Source organism: Macrosteles quadrilineatus, unplaced genomic scaffold (genome assembly GCF_028750875.1).
Source record: "Macrosteles quadrilineatus isolate MER2022 unplaced genomic scaffold, UCM_ALF_1.0 Scaffold_1__1_contigs__length_201487025, whole genome shotgun sequence".
NCBI classification, from domain to species: Eukaryota; Metazoa; Arthropoda; class Insecta; order Hemiptera; family Cicadellidae; genus Macrosteles; species Macrosteles quadrilineatus.
Window position 1 is genome coordinate 151958360 of NW_026542594.1, and position 17673 is coordinate 151976032.

At 32.7% G+C, this 17673-nt stretch overlaps 1 protein-coding gene across 1 annotated transcript in view; it reads right to left on the reverse strand.

Annotated features, from left to right (window-relative positions):
• LOC128983015 (uncharacterized) overlaps nucleotides 1–16692 on the reverse strand; it is a 56623-nt gene extending 39931 nt beyond the window's left edge. The window contains exons 1-2 of the mRNA XM_054402137.1: nucleotides 16584–16692; nucleotides 9618–9738 (exon numbers count right to left, since the gene is read on the reverse strand). Of these exons, the coding sequence (XP_054258112.1) occupies nucleotides 9618–9726 (109 nt within the window). The 5' untranslated portion in view covers nucleotides 9727–9738; nucleotides 16584–16692. The remainder of the gene's footprint in view (nucleotides 1–9617; nucleotides 9739–16583) is intronic.
• Nucleotides 16693–17673: the final 981 nt, after the last annotated feature.

Below are 17673 nucleotides of genomic sequence, written 5' to 3' on the forward strand. Positions count from 1 at the left end.
TCCCGCACATATAGGCACATTGTTATCTCAAAACTCCTTACATGCTCTGCCCCAGTGGCTCTAGAGTTTCCCAAGTAAGCCTTATAGGTATTCATATTTAAAGGAAATTAAATAATTTAGTAAGCTGGTTCAACTAAAAAAGTTGGTTCTATGATAAGCAAATGCATTTAAAAGTTACAAGATTTATCAACAGGGTGTATAGCACTTATTTTTTTGCATTTATGAAAACAGCTAATTTAAAGTAAGCAGCAACAAAATTCTGTGATACAAAATGACAACTGTTAAAGTAGAATTGTTTCAGTTATGTTTATGTTTTTAATTTCATGATAATTTGTGATATTTTGTGAATTTTCAATCATTTATTTTTTTATTGTTTAGGTGAAATGAAAGAACTTCATAGCTATATAAAAATGGTAAATGTGTAATACTATAGTATTCCGTAAATTTAAAGAAACAAATCGTATCAAACTATGTTCTCTCCTATTGCAAACGCAAAGCTTGAGTATAACTGTAATGGGCATTTTGTACTTATATGCCAACCCCGTACGAAGGACGGGTACTCTGCTAGTTACTATATATATGTAATTTATGATTGAGTTTTAATCTATTTTTATTTGTTATCTTTGTAGCTGGTAAGTCTTTCTCCCAAGTCTAAATCATTTACAATGCAGGTTTAGAGCTTAAAATAGTGTAAACCAGTTGTATCTGTGCTAATTATTCTGATTATTTGATACAGCTGCTTGATATCTTTTTGCATGTGTCACTTCACTTCACAGGATGCTATATTCTAGCCGTAACTGTTTTCCACATTACTTCAGGCTAAACCTAGACGGTCGTGGCATTTACACTTAGAAAAAATCCATTAGCGATAAGCGGGATTTGACCCCGGTATCTTGGGGACCGAAGTCCCGCGCTCTACAAAACTGATTCGCGGACCGAGGAGCGCACAATACTTGCTCTAATGGGAGGTCATAAATAAAATCAGTAGGGGTAGGACCAAGGAGCGCAGAGGTACCTTGCGCGCCTCGGTCCTACCCATGCAAGGAACTAATCCCTAATTATACGGATTAAAAGAGACAATGGCTGGGTCAACCCTGCAAGTAAATCCCATTAGTCGCGCCTCATTGAATACACTACTTTAAAATGAAAATGTAAGGAGTAATTTTGAAACTATAAATATGTTAACAGAGACAATGCACAGATCTTGCATAGGTATTTGTTACTGTATTATGCATTCGAAGTAGTTATCTTAAAACAGTTGATTTTTGTCCTACGTTAATAAGCCCATTTTCAATGCAGACAAACTGCATATTTTTCTAAGTGCAGTTTAATAAAAATTAAATATTTATCACTAAATAGTACGGAACTAAATTTGCATTATTCTATTATAATTATACAAGTTAAGTGATTTCTTCAATTTACAATTTGTAAACAAAGACTTAAATTTTATAGTTGTTTATAAATAATGTTTCTATTGTTTGGATTGACGATTTCTATTGTAATTCTTGTGAATTAATTAATGACTAATAAACTTGTCTATTGTCTATTAAAATCATATTAGATTATTCGAGACAGCTAAACTTTCTCTCTGCGTTTCAGAACTATCAAATGTTTATATTATTTTGTTTTGCAGGTATAGTTTATACAATTTTGAAATAGCTTTGAAGGCATGACGACTATTAATTGCTTATAGCATGCATGATTCTACGTGATTTGTTTTGATCATCGACCCGTGATTCAACCTTCGTCTCCGTCCTGTGGAAACACCTGACATTTTCTCTCGTGATAGAGGTTAGGATATTGAATGACATAATATTACCGGACGTTCGTACTATTTAGGAGCAACGCATACCATTCTTGAAACTAATTCTTAAGAACAACATTATATTATGTTGTGCATTTCCGGATTCGGTGGGTGAGCCTACTGCTGAAAGTGATATTTGCCAAATGACAATGTGCCTGGGCTAAATTTACTTCAAAAAGTAGTGTTGTTTTGTTGTTTACATAGGCTTTGTTTAAATTTAAAAATACTTTTTGAATTATTTTATTGAATTATTGATTATTTTGTTTCGTTTACTTTTTTAACTGTTGTATTGCCGACAAAAAAAGTGTATCTAATGAAAACATTTACTCCTCAAGATCCTATAATTATTCCCAACTGTTTAGACAAGCACAAATTTGTTTAATCAGAATTTACTTGGCTATTTCCAAAGTAATGGTTTAAGCATCGTTTAAGTAGTTTATAGCCTCCGGATTGCCAATAAATATAAACATAATTACTCTATTTTAATGCTAAATTCAAATAACAATAACCGGCACATACTCTAAAAGGAATTCTAAAAAAAGATTAAACTACAAAAATTAAAACTTGTCTTTATTCAAGTAGTGTTACCAGTTACAAAGTAAATTATCTATTATAAAAAATAAACTTTTGAGTCTAGAATCAAATAAGAGATAATAAGTAATGAGTAACTTACAATCAGTGACGTGGTTTTTTTTTTGAATTTCTTGCTGTACATCTAATAAGGTGACCAATTTTACAAACTCGTTACCGGTGCAGATTCCTAAAGAAAGTTCTATTCTCGGTTAATGTTAACGGTGCAATTGGTACATTTTCTAACTAATGTCTCAGATTCGTGGGTAAAAATACTTCGTTGGGGCAAATAAATCCTAATCAGAGTGCACCATTAGTCAGCATCCACAATGTAATATACTGTGATTTTTCTTTAAATTAACAATAACTGTTTCATCTAAATAAGGCTAACTGATTATTTCAGGGCAAAATAATCAAACTTATTTATCCAGCGAGAACAAAGTTATTTTTGAAAAACATCAAACCGTAGGCCTACAGTTTAAACATATTTTAGACCTATACAAACATTAGTAACAATGAATTATGTTGTTTGACGTTGTGACATGTTGCTATTTAGACATTGTGATGACAATGTTATATTATACATCATTTGTGTCATTTAACAAACGTTTTACATGGTGACAACATAAACGCCAAATATAGATGATAATTCGAAAACTAAAAGAAAGTACTGTAATACAAATTGAGTTTAAATTAGGAAGATGATTTGGAATTGCAATAACTTTAAAATTATATGGAATTTGATTCATGCTACCATATAAAGTGTTAGCTAAGTAACTTTAAAAAATTGCTCCTTTGTAAAATCTTGTTTTTGTAATATTATGTTATCACTGTTGGCATTAAAAAGTAAAGCTTACCTCTTAAGAAATGTGAAATGAATTGAGAATGGCCCGTATTGTATTTTTGGAAAAAATATTATTGCTCTCGAGTCTGAGAAACTGCAAAGTATATCAACTATATACTGTATTGGTACGTATGTTTTGTATTACCTTTTCTTTTTATCAATCAATGGAAAAATTAAGTACTTCAATGGATATGCGCATTTTACATATCATAAAGAAGAGATGGTTTCTGTCTGTTGAATTTACCTATAAAACTAAGATGAAAAATTCAGGTTGTTTTTATCAATGGTGGGTACACGTTGAAAGCATTTAATTGTATTCATGGATTTAAATTAGCGAAGGATTTTACAAACCATTCCTGCATAAAAATTTGTATATTTCATAACGAGGGGTCCCATTGCAAATTTGCACATTTTAATAGGGTTCAACACCTTTTCTAAGGTAAAACTAACGGTGCTATACCCCTTTCTTTTCAAAGATTATGTTTGTTTAAAGCAGTTATTAAAAGTGAATAAACTTACTAATTTACAATAATTTCCATTAATTGATTTTAGATCCACACCATGAAGACTAAAGTCACCTACCTTAATCAAGTCGCAATTATTAAAAAGTAGCCTATTTAAAATCCATTTTTATAAAATAAAAAAAAATCTAAATGTGGTTTAACATTCAACTGAAGGATCAGCTTTTATATTGCAATTTAAATTCGAAAGTGAAAGTGTACGGCCTGGTAATTTGTTGATACATTAGTTTGGTAATAAGTTGCACTAGAAAAATATACCTGAATCAATGGTGTAGTCAGTGAGGCGCGACTAATGGGATTTACTCGCAGGTTCGACTCAAGCATTGTCTTGTTCATCAACCCTCGTAAGTAGGGGATTAGTTCCTTGCACGCGTAGGACCAAGGAGCGCAAGCACCTCTGCGCTCCTTGGTCCTACCCCGACGAATTCTTCGGCCGAGGGGTTGACAGTTTTACGACTTGCGCTCCTCTGTCCGTTTCCCTACAAAACTAGACCAGCACGCTCCCTCCACAGCTGTACAGTCCCAGTACATATACGTTGTTTACTGTCCGTTTTATCAACACAGTGTTAACAGCTCCAGGCGTTCAGTGCGGTGCTCCTCACTAAGTCAACTTCACCACATGCTACTGCTAAAGGTTTGTTTGGTAAATACTGCTTCCATTAGGCGCCCACACACTAACAGAGAGATAAACAACAACATTATTATTTCAAGGATTCACGTAAAAATCTACTTAAAAAACAATTGTCCACCTAGGGAACGAAGGCGTATGAAATTAATTTCAACGAAGGGACTTTACCAACTCAAAGTAGAAGATAAGGTAAAAAATTGGTATTAAAAATTAGTGAGTCGTTAGTATTATTAAATGTTGTTATATTATCAAACTTTTATTTTACGTCCTGTAATGACAGTGTACTGTCTCTGACTCATATTTATTTAATACCAGCAGAGTACCCGTCCTTCGTACGGGGTTGGCAAATAAGTATAAAATGCTTATTGCAGTTATACCCGATCTTTGCGTTTGCGATGTGAGAAAACACGGTTTGAGAAAATTTGCTTCCTGAAATTTACGGTATGCGATAGTATTACACATCTACTATAGCCATAATACTACATAAGTTCTACTACTTCACCTACACAATATAGAAAGATAGATTATTAAAAATTCGCAAAATATCATAAATTATTCATGAAATTAAAAACATAAACATAACTGTAAACAATCCTACTTTGACAGTTCTCATTATCACAGTTTGTTGTTGCTGCTTAGTTCAAATTAGCTGTTTTCATAAATAACGAAAAAAATAATAGGGCTGTACCCTGTTGGTAAATCTTATAAATTTTTAATGCTTTTGCATATCATAGAACCAACTCTTTTAGTTGAAACAGCTGGATAAATTCTATAATTCCCTTTAAATATGAATACTCATAAGGTTAACATGGGGTTCTGCAGAGCCACTGGGGCGGAGCCCGAAAGGATTTTTGAGATAAGAATATGCCTATATGTTAATCGGGAATGTGAGCTATCATCATGCCAAATTTCAGCCCAATCCGACCAGTATTTTTCGTGTTTACTTGTCACAAACATACATACATCCATACATCCAAACTTTCTCATTTATAATATTAGTAGGATCTCCAAAGCAATAATCACCTGGGAAGGGTATAGAATTCTTTATTTTCCCCAGTTCCTTAAGCTTCTGTGGTCTGATGTTTATTAAGAGCGAAATAGCCCCCAAAACAAGTGGTAAAGTTGATAATAATAAATAAATAATTATTCAATATCATGTTACTTTTCCACTGGACAATGCTTCACTACATCAGTTCAAACCCTTAAGATATTGCGACAAGTTACATTAATAACCAATAAATCACCCTCCAGAAGTTTCCTTATTAAACGTACACATAATTCCATGAAGGTTGGTTTTTAAATACATCCTTTTTCTATACTTAGCTTTATTATACAGTGGTCTATTATGTAAACTGTGGTGACAATAGGTGCTATATTAGTTGGTAAATAAATCAATGGACTGAGTACACCTAAGTCTAAGGTCAGTATAATCATTGGCTAGCCAATAGTGTAACAACAAAGCTCAGGTCGCTCCGGTCGTGATCGAGAGCCAGTTTATGATTCATGAGATGGACTGTGCGGAATAACAAGTCAGTTTCGGTCTTGAATATGACCTGCAAGTCGAACATAAACTATCTCAATACAAACGAGGATCGCTTCAATAGACTAATCTCAATCTCAATTACTGGTAGAAGTTTATGTGTAGAATGATTGAACCATTAGTACACCAAAGCAATCGTATCAAAATACTTTTTTTTTCATTCACCATTTTGAAATGTACAACACCATTAAGTACCTTCTCAAAACTTTCTTCGCACCTCATGTAAATTTGCTAAATTGTGTGCCTTTTTCTTAATAGAGGGTAAAGGTTTACAGGGTGAAATAAAATTAAAATATGAAATGCATAGTTTATATTTGTCCAGGTGGACTCTTTATTGTCTCCTACGGAATTTGATTTTCTCTTTATATGAAATTACGCCTGTTGTTGAAAATCCAAGCCCTGGTCTTGTTACATTCGAGATTGGATATTCAATAAAATATTCCATCACTTAGTCAGATTATTTTACTATTTGAATAAGATGAATTTTATTGAGTACTAAGTTTGTTGCTTCAGATTAAAATGTTTGAGCTTGAAATTGAAATGAGCTTAGCATGAAATATACAAAAAAACTATCGAAACATTGAAGTGTAAACTATTTTATATAAATTCAATATAGATTCCATGTGTGAATTAGATTAATGCGTAACCACACATAGGAGGTAATATCGTTTGCCGCTATATGCATTAGTTCACACCGCTTCATTAACCAGTGCAGAGGCAATGTCTGTGTCCTACATGTCACATAGGGGATGCGAGGGTTTAATTTTAAATCGCAACTCTTTTAATCAAACTGTCAGAGTTGTGTTACTCATTGTAGCGTTTATCAAGTGGACGCCTGTTACTCTCGTTACTAATCAATATCGTCAAAGAATACATTTTCAAATTGAAATAGAGTTCTTGTGAAGTTAATTATTTTATCCACTTGAATGCATTGAAATTTGTTGTAATATTTTTTTATCGCATAGAAAACCTTACGAGGGAATTGTTATATTATCAAGTATGTTACACAATAACTAAATGAGATATATGTTTAATATATGTTTAATGTGTGTACAGTATATAGTATACTGTACTATAATTAAATGTTTAGTGTGGAAATGTTAAGTTTATGAAACATAAAGTAGTAAATATCCAGTGGACCATTTTTACTTAGTAGACTCTTTTGATTTTATAGGTTTGCTGTTGTATGCTTTACTTTGGCTAAAATCAAATCAAATCAAATCATTCTTTATTCAATAAAACACAGAGTACATGTGTTGAATAGAGTCAAGTCAAAAACATTAGAAAGTAAACATTTAGTCGAGGGCTTACACAATAAAAACAATAATGTATTTCTAAGCACTGTGAAGATAAAAAAGTAAATTTAAAATCCATAGCATAACTAAGTTCCCTTAGTTATGTTATGGAATTAAATATAATGTGCTGTGTGTGTAATGTTTTAATATTATGTGCTGATTTTTGTGCTTGAAAAATTCTTCTATCGAATAATAAGGATATTGAATTAAACACTTTTTTAGTGTGCGTTTGAATTTTTTTATATTTTCTTCTATCTTTAAAGGAGCCGGTAGGAGTTGTAAAAATGTTAACCCTGAATAGTAAGTTTTCTTTTTAAATAATTCCAGATTATGCTCTTTTCTTTCTTTAGAAGCTCTCCCTATAAGATACTTAAAAGTACAAGATCCATTAAAGTCACCTCAGAGATTTGCTTGAACTGAAGCTAACGAATTGCTTAGGGTAGTTAAACTTGCATAAGATATTTTTTTATGTAATATTTATATTAGTATTGCATTTGTACTATAGTCTATTAATTGGGGCGCTCTCATTGCCTCACCCTGTATAAATTACTCAAAGGGAACTCAGTAGAGAATGTACAGAGTCCTTGCATAACATACTGTTGTTACTGATAATATTGTATCTGTTTGTTGTTGTTACAAAGGAAGTGTTGATGTTGCAACAACGCCACTGTCAGGAGTGACCACATTCCAGTTAACTCCTACCTACGTGTTAAGTCACTGCCAGTGTGATCAGCACAAACAATCCAGCTTATAAACATCTTTTGTACAGTTTAAAACCGAAGCTTGGTACAACAAAAATTACAAAACACTTTTTAAGTGAATCGGTTCGAAGCTGGGCTCTTTGTAACTATTACAGGATACTTCAACAAGCACAATGTTTAGAGATAATCATTATAAGTTACTTTAAAACACAACATCGTTGAATCTAAATCAGTTGCGCTTGTTGTTATGTCGCGGTATCTACATGAATATAAAAGCCAGGAAACATTTGCAGCGAAATATAGGTTTACATCATAGTAAGTATTCACTAGCAAATTTTATTATCTTTGCTCTTTCCTGTATCGTCGCTAATTCCTGCACTTAAAATATTCATTTCAATCCCTAATTTTCTTAATAAAATGTTAATTTTGGAAGAACTACGACAAAATTCATTGACAATAATTTTTTAAGAATTTTATTCACTCAACTGAACGTATAATTTGAATTAATTTAGGCCTGTATAACTGGGCTTATCAAGACCTCAACCGTTTACTAAATACAACAATACTATTGCTATATGCCTAACATGATAATATTGAGTATGATGTAATTATAGAGATATCATGATGAAAGGAGATGCCACATACAGAAGACGCCTGTATCAGACAGAATGCAGCTCGCTTAGCAGCACTGCTAGTACTGTGTGTGAGTATACTAATACAGGCTGACACACAAACACACGACATACACAATAATCAATTGTGCAACAAATATTGCGCTGCTTTGGCAAAATCTTATTTTAAAGCGAAAACAATCCACGTTTTATAGCTTATAACTAATGTCGTTTGACAAATCAAACATTGTAGCCTACTGAGAGTGAATAATAATCAAAGCGAGCCACTAAATGACTGCAATTTTACTCTTGAAATTATCGGCCAATATTGATTTTTCAGTAAAATTAGAATTTTATAAATTGCTTTGTTACATAAAAAGTGCCCTCGCTGCAGTAATCCTACAGACAAAGGAAATTTCCATTTGCCTGAATTGGATTTTACCAAAATATTTCCTTAACATGTTAGATGTTTACCCCATCTAAATAACATGTCTCTATCTAAATAACATTAGGTATAACAAGTACTTAGGTTTGCTGCAGGGAAAAAACAAGTTTTTTTCATGTCAATGGTATAGTAAGAAATTGATAAATTTGCCAAATGTGTTAAAAATATATTCATAAACAAACAAACTACATTAGTTTTACTTTTTATCCTTAGAATAACATGGTTATTTTAACTATATTTTTTGGATAATCTTTTATTGTACAACAACACTTCACCGCAGAAAATTATTCGTTTTTAAGCTTTACACAGTAAAGCGTTACTTAATTCATGTAAAAATTAATTCAAGCGTTACAATCAAAAAATCTAAATACCTAACACCCCGTTCCCATGACCCGATTGGTGGTTCACGAACTCATTTAAGTTTTATCCCACTCTACATGTTCATGCCAAATATTGTAATTAAAATTGGATTAAAATTTATTATTTATCATGGTAATACACATATGTATACAAACAATACTGTATGTAAATATCTACACATTTAACGAATACAGTTTGTGGCTTCTGGGGACATCAAGATAAAAGAAAGGTCAATGGAACAGGTCATCGTAGTAAGCCATACTGAGTAAATCATTGCTACTGTAGTATTTTCACTTACTTGGAGGTATTTCAAAGTGACGGTAAGGTGTGACTTTGGACTCCGCTGACAAAATAGTCTCCGTGAACTGGACACCTCGTAGAGACGGCAGCTGATTATCATCGTCCATGCTGCAGACACCCTGGAATACACAACATCTTTCGATAAAGAACTTAGTGTAAATCCTTTTCATACAATGAATTTATATATTGACCCATAAAACCGGTTACTGTAAATAGTGTCAGTCTTCCGACCAGCATACAGCACAAGACAAACTATGTTGATACGGTCAGAGAGGCATAACCTTGAATTGCGTAAGGCAACTTACATGGAGATTCTAGTGATCGAATTATTCAAAAGTTATTTTTCACCATGAATAAATAGTATTTAATCTACTTGATTTGTGATCAGTCAGAAATGTATGAACAGCCATACATTTCTTTGTGAATAAGTTTGTGTCATGTGTGTATACCGCAATATGAGTAATAGTAAAATAAATACAACCTCCAAACCCATAGACAGCATTATACGGGGAAAATTTAATTTGGCATTGTAGATAAATTAATATCAAAAATGTTTTAGAGAAGAACACTAGTATTAATACTCTCAGCCAATATTAAGGGGCGTTTATTGTAGCTTTTAATTTTTTTACCCATCTCGCCCAACTTTTTACGCCCAACCCATCTCGGCAAATTTACGCATTTTAAATTCCATACAAACAATATAGTTTAGTCTGTTCAACTGAGTGTAAACATTCCAGTCGGGGAAGTATAACAGTTTACTACGTGTATGCACAATCGTCCATGATGATACCATTGCGTAATCGAAATCTTATGATATATTCAGTTTAATTTTCAAGAACACGCTAACATATACAGGGTTGGGCAAATGTGTGGATAAACCTAGTTAACTTTTTAACGCGTTGCAATAGGAAAACCTAACTCGACACATATTTACAACATAAGAAATTGCACTTTTTCATCAAAGTTACAACTTTGCCCTAGCCCCCAAAATGGGGTATTTTGGGGGCAGCCCCAAATTTTCAAATGTATACACCTATCATGTGACCCCTCATTTTAAAGGGTTTGTTAAGAGAAATTGAATGGCGCAAACCAGAGGTCAATATCGCACGCCTAATCAAAATGGCAGCCATTTTAATTTAACATGAGCAATCATGATAAAGTCTGGACACCCCCAGTTTAGTACAGGTAAAATAGGCATGTAATAACAAAAAAATTGGTCCGTTGATGAAACTTGGTGAAAACTTTCCTTTTGTCATAAGAATTAAGAATCTAAAGAGTCCATAAAAATATTTTAGGTGGAAGGGTGTTTTTGGGGGGGGTGGGGGGGAAATATCAGTTTGAAAAACTGAAAATTATATTTTGAGGAAATATAGGCATGCGACCCATGTTTTTGGGGTTATTTTTTATGCTGAATCGAATAAAAATAAGATCCAGACGATATAACCTCCATATAAAGAGTTATTGTCTTGATTACCTCGTATATTCAATAATTTTCCCAATTAGTACAGGTAAGATGGTACAAAAACACTATATAGGCTACATTAGTGTAAAAATATTGGTCCGTGGATGAATCAGGATGGAAACCTTTCTTTTTCTATAACAATAAAGAATTAAAATAGTCCATAAAAATACCCCCGCCACAGCAAGCCAGCAGACTAAGCGAATTTCCATTTACCTCATTGGATTTTCAATTAAATCTATTTAACTTTTAAATAACATTATTTTTAACGAGTACCTAGGTTTGCTGCTACAGGGAGGGTAATAAAGTGTTTTTTTTTAGTAAAATGTGAATCGCTTAGTTTAAAGTAAATACGTTTGCCAAGTTTGATGGAAATATATCCATAAACAAGCAAACTACAACAGTTTACTTATTCTCGTTAAGAATAACATAGGATTTTAAAATTTATAATTTATTGAATTTTCTCCATAACCGGTAACTGTAAAAAACCACTTAAATATACTACATCATATGTTTTCCACTATATTAAAAGGTTTAAAGATAAATTGAGGAATGTTATGCTTTGAGCGTTAAAAATTAGAAAAAACAAATTTTGACCTCATAAACGCCTCCATAACACCCTGTTTCCACGGTCCGATCATGCTGGTTCGCCAACTCATTCAAGTTTATTCCAACCTACACCTTCAAGCTAAATTTCATCAAAATCGGAACCAAATTACTCAGTTTATCGTGTCCATGGACGTATATATATATATATACTGTATATATGTATATAAATTTGAACGAAGGGTGTTGTTTTGTGGTTATTACTATTAAAATTACACCTGGGAAACTTGTATACCTACCCGTTTTCTCTAAAACCTACAGCTGTAAAAGAAAGTACTTAAGAATAAAGATACTGTATCTTAAAATTACATGCTCTATTGTTATCTGTCATAAAAATATTGGGTTTTCCTGTGCTAGTTCTAGATTTTCACCATAATAAATGGCGATGGTAAAATATATTGCAGTAAGTATGCCCACCACTAAGTATTAATATAAGTATAAGCAAACAGTTTAGGCGATAAAGAATATATTGTAATGATACAAAGATTAAAGAAAAAAACTTATGGTTAATCATTTGACTATAAGAAAAATAAAAAAAATAAATAAAAAATAGTATAATAAGATTTATACTAATTATCTTCTTCACAAAAATGGTTTGCCTTCATTCAAGTCTTTTGGTAAATGAGTGTTGGTTCCTTCTCTTCTACTTCCGCATTCAGACTTGTAAGGCTTTCACACACCTTGTAGGTGTGTACATGTGATTACACTCTTCTTGAAGCTGCACTGTTTTGTTAAACAATTGCCTTTGCATGTACATGACACCAACTTCAGAATATTTTCTGGGGTTACATCTGTCATATTATTTGGTAGCAACAAATTTCCATCCTAGTGTCCAACCCCTCTGTTTAGGCACTTTTTTATTACCAAACCATAGCTGAACTTTATTACATCTAGGCCCTATATGATTTAACATTTCATCCGACGAGGGTGGCAGCGATTCCAGTTTTGAACTAGCCTTTTTCAAAGACTTTTGAAATAGTCTGTATAGAACTTGCAATTCAATGTAGAGAATATTTACAATTTTTTCACCCCATACATCGGAAAATAAAGTTTCTCCAGCTTCATTAACTTCAATTTCTGTTGAACCTTTTGAGTTGAAAGTTGATATGACTTTCTCCATAGCAGCCTCAGATTCCAGTATTTTAAGAATCTTTTTTTTACCTTTCCCAAATATAACACTAGTGCTGTCACAACCACTAAATGGATGGCCCAGCAATACGTAGTTGTGGATGTTTAAATACTACTGTTGTAGAGAAGTCGGTAAAAAAAAATTACGTCCGTGAACAATTTTTGTCCGATTTTGATTAAATTCGGTTGAAGGAGTAGGGCGGAATAAACTTGAATGAGTTCGCGAACCAGCATGATCGGACCTTAGGAACGGGGTGTTATGAGGGCTTTTATGGGGTAAAAATTGATTTTTTTCAAAACAATTGGTTTGGGGAGCAAAACATAAAACTCTTCAATTTATCTTTTCACCTTTTAATATAGTGTAAAAACAAATAATATAGTATATTTAAGTGTGTTTATAAGGTTATGGGTTACGGAGAAAATTCAATAAATTATAAATTTAAATTTCCTATGTTATTCTTAAAGATAATAAGTAAACTGTTGTAGTTTGCTTGTTTGTGAATATATTTCCACCAAACTTGGAAAAAGTATTTACTTAAAACTAAGCTATTAATATTTTACTAAAAACAAACTATATTACCCTCCCTGTAGCAGCAAACCTAGGTATTTGTAAAAAATAGTGCTAAAGGTAGGCTATTTAAAAATTACCTAGATTTAATTGAAAATCCAATCAGATACCGGTAATTCTAAATGGAAATTCGCTTAGTCTGTAGGTTTGCTGAGGCGGGGGTATTTTGATGGATTATTTTGATCCATTATTCTTATGGAAAAAGAAAGGTTTTCAACCTGATCCATCAACGGACCAACTTTGTTATACTATGGTGTTTTTTGTACCATCTTACCTGTACTAATTGGGAAAATTATTGAATATCAGAGGTAATCAAAACAAAAACTCTTTATATGGAGGTTATATCGTCTGGATCTTATTTTTATTCGTTTTAGCATAAAAAATAACCCCGAAAACATGGGTCACATGCCTATATTTCGTCAAAATATAATTTTCTGTTTTTCAAACTGATATTTCCCCCCCCACCCCCCCCCCCCCAAAAACACCCTTCCACCTAAAATATTTTTATGGACTCTTTAGATTCTTAATTCTTATGACAAAAGGAAAGTTTTCACCAAGTTTCATCAACGGACCAATTTTTTTGTTATTGGAGGCGTTTTTGGTATTATTTTACCTGTACTAGTTAACTTTATAACGTATGGCAGTGGGAAAACCAAACTCGGCACATGTTTACAACATAAAAAATGCACTTTTTCATTAAAGTTAGAACTTGTACCCGGCCCCCAAAATGGGGTATTTTGGGGGCAGCCCCAAATTTTTAAAAGTAAACACCTATCATGTGACCCCTCATTTTAAATGGTTTCTCAAGACAAATTAAATGGCGCAAACTAGAGGTCAATATCGCACCCCTAATCAAAATGGCAGTCATTTTGGAATATCCCTTTTTAATTTTTTAACAGGTTATAGCAGGAAAACTAAACTCAGCATACCTTTATGAAAAAAGAGAATTCACCTTTTGGTCAGTATTAAAATATTTAATTTTTAAAGTTAACTGGGGGTGTCTTGACTCTATCATGATTGCTCATCTTAAATAATTGAAATGGCTGCCATTTTAATTAGGCGTGGGATATTGACCTCTGGTTTGCGCCATTCAATTTCCCTTGAAAAACCCTTTAAAATGATGGGCCACATGATAGGTGTTTACATTTGAAAATTTGGGGCTGCCCCCAAAATACCTCATTTTGGGGGCTGGGGCAAAGTTGTAACTTAGATGAAAAAGTGCAATTTCTTATGTTGTAAATATGTGCTGAGTTTGGTTTTCCTATTGCAACGCGTTAAAAAGTTAACTAGGGGTATCCACACATTTGCCCAACCCTGTACATTACAATACTTTTTCGTAAAAATTTTCTTTAAATACCTTTGAGGCAATCCTCATGCCTACGCCAACAAGGATCTGGCATACTTGTAAACTCGTTGAACGTTTGATTTTATTGCAATGTTTAAAACATTGAAGCCCGTAGCTATTTGGTAACAGCTGGTGTATTGCATATTCAAAAATGCAAAGCAGGAATATCGTAAAAAGTGCTTGATCGGGCTGTGAGCTGGTTTAACAGTTTAACCGCAGCGAAGGTGTCGGGCTGACAGGTAGCTCCGCCCTCGATATTGGCTTTGAACAAAGTTTTCCAATCTTTACGTCCTGGAGAAAAGTTTGAAGGTAATTTTAGTTGGAGACAGATCGTTGTCTCCCAAATCTTTGATTTGACATCCGGGCTAATATTTTATTTCTAAAGTTTAAAGAACAATTTGCTTTACTGGAGTCATTTTAAAAGTTGTTGTAAATTTGAAAAATCCTTCTTTCGACGGTCAGTGTAATTTGTCTAAACAGTTGGGAATATATTGAAATATAGATATAAAATACTCATTAGTGTTATAGAGTAAAATAATCGCTAGTAAATTACAACACTAAAGTTTTAATTTGAAATGATATTTCAATGATGTGTCCTGGATAATTTTAGACTTTGCGACACAAAACCATGTACTATACTGTATATATATATATATATATATATATATATATATATATATGTATGTATGTAAAAATGATAGAAAACTTCGAAACATTTTCAACAGCATATAGCCGACTGAACTAATGTTTATCGAGGTAATAGACCAAAATATCTTTTTTAATGAGCCTAAACTTACATAATTACTCATGTTTCATAATTTAAACGGTTTTAAATAATAAATACCTTAAAGCTTATTTTTGGACTAAATTAAAGACTGAAGAGTTTTATATCGTAAAAAATATGGAATCTTTCAGAGGAATTACTTAAACATTTAAAAGTAACAAAAATATAATACTCTAAACTGTAATTCAACTTTACAGTGTGTCTCATTTATGTTGGCTATAATTCTATCTAATAATTGAACTCGCATCTTAATTGAATGCATAAAATATAAGGATCATAATTTTTAGCTAACGTGATGCTACAAAGAGCCAACGTTGTACTTTTTTTTAATATATAAAGTAGTTTGAACTAATTACAAATTATAATAATTATAGTATCTTAAAAACCTGAAACTACTAAACTACTGGTTTCGACCACAAACTTATGTTTATGGTACGAGCTCAATAGCAGTGAAAAATAAATGCTTATTTAAATAAAAACGAGTTAGATTCTTTTTACACAACTATCCGCCTACAAGTGGCTTGATAAAATAAACAGCTTGTTGTTGTTGTTGGATAGTGAAAACACCAGGGATTGGGATGTTCTTTTACAACAGCGAAAACAGTTAAAACATCCCACGTGGATATTAAATAAAAATAGTACCAGGGAACCGAGAATTGCTCGTAGCGTTTGATTTGTAGGAAACGTTAAAAATGAACATAGTCCTACATAATCATGTACAATTTCCATCATATTATAAAAAAGAGTCTGTAATAAAACAAATTATATGGTAACATTTGATCATGCTCACGTATTGGTGCTATTTGCATAAAATTTTGTGCACGTCTTAAGTCATTGAAAACCATTGTAGTCCTAAATAGACTCTCACTATTGACACGGTAATACAAAAATAAAAATTCTGCATTTAAAAATTGTATCATTACAGTATTAAAATTTTTTACAGCTTGACCATTAAGACTTGACGATATAACAGTTAATGTAATATTTTATAGTTTATTAGCATATGTTTAACATCGGGTTTCCTCTACCAATTAATTGTCTTTAATTAATGTATTACATATACAATGTACTTACAATGTGTAGTGTGTAGGGATGAGCGTGAGAGGTCCACGACGAGATACCAATACAACTCAACACAACTTGAGTTGCTGCTACTTCATAAGGCGAGGTCAGCACGGTGCTGCACGCCTACAGGATCGCGTCGTCCTACACGTCACATACGTCACATTCTACACAACAAACGTCACATTCTACACGTCACATAGTAATACACGTCAGATACTACACATTTTACACTGGTGATGATTTCTTGTGATTGCAGCAACACCCTTGATAGAAGTCGTAGCAACCGCGATATCTTTCTGACATCACGGCAACAAACGGAATCATATCTCGATGATATTTTATAATTGCGACGACTCATGTGTATATGGCAACATCGTGATCATGTTCTACGATCGCGATGCTTTTGCTTGACACGTCGGCGTAAAATGAGGACAAATAGCGGAAATTGTTCTTGTAAAATTCACAGATTATTAACAATTTTTGGATATTTTGCTACAAGTGCAGGGCTCTCAAAGGCAAAGGTTATATGTATGAACAAAATTCATTGGACAAGCTAAACGATTATGTTAAAATAACAATGTTGTACCGTTAGAAGTGTACGAAAAGTTTTAAAGCTTTCAAGAGCAATTTTCATTAGTTAAAACAGAAAAATACGAACATAATTTGCAAACTTATGCTATTCGGTTGGGAACGATAACAATAAAAGTTCTCGAATTACTAAAGTTGAATGGGGCCGTTTATCACCTTCTGTTGTTTATGTTGCATTCCGCTTGGATCAGCTGGCGTTGGGCAACACGAACTTAAATTGTTATGCAATTGTCCTATTATCATTGAAATAAAAGTGTACTTTATGTTTTAAAACCACAATAAACTAGTTTGCTTACGACAGTTTTTAAACTAGCCTTTTCAATCCAGTTTTTAAAATTGAAAAGATCGACTTTACAGTATTGTTAAACGACCTTTACAGTATTTATTTGTTATTTTACAGTACAAGTTTGGACCAATGAGGTTCAAGAATTGTGAGAAAGAAGTAAAATTGTAACCCTGCAAAGTTCAACTTATTAGCTTCTAAGACCAATTTAACTGATTAAACAATGAG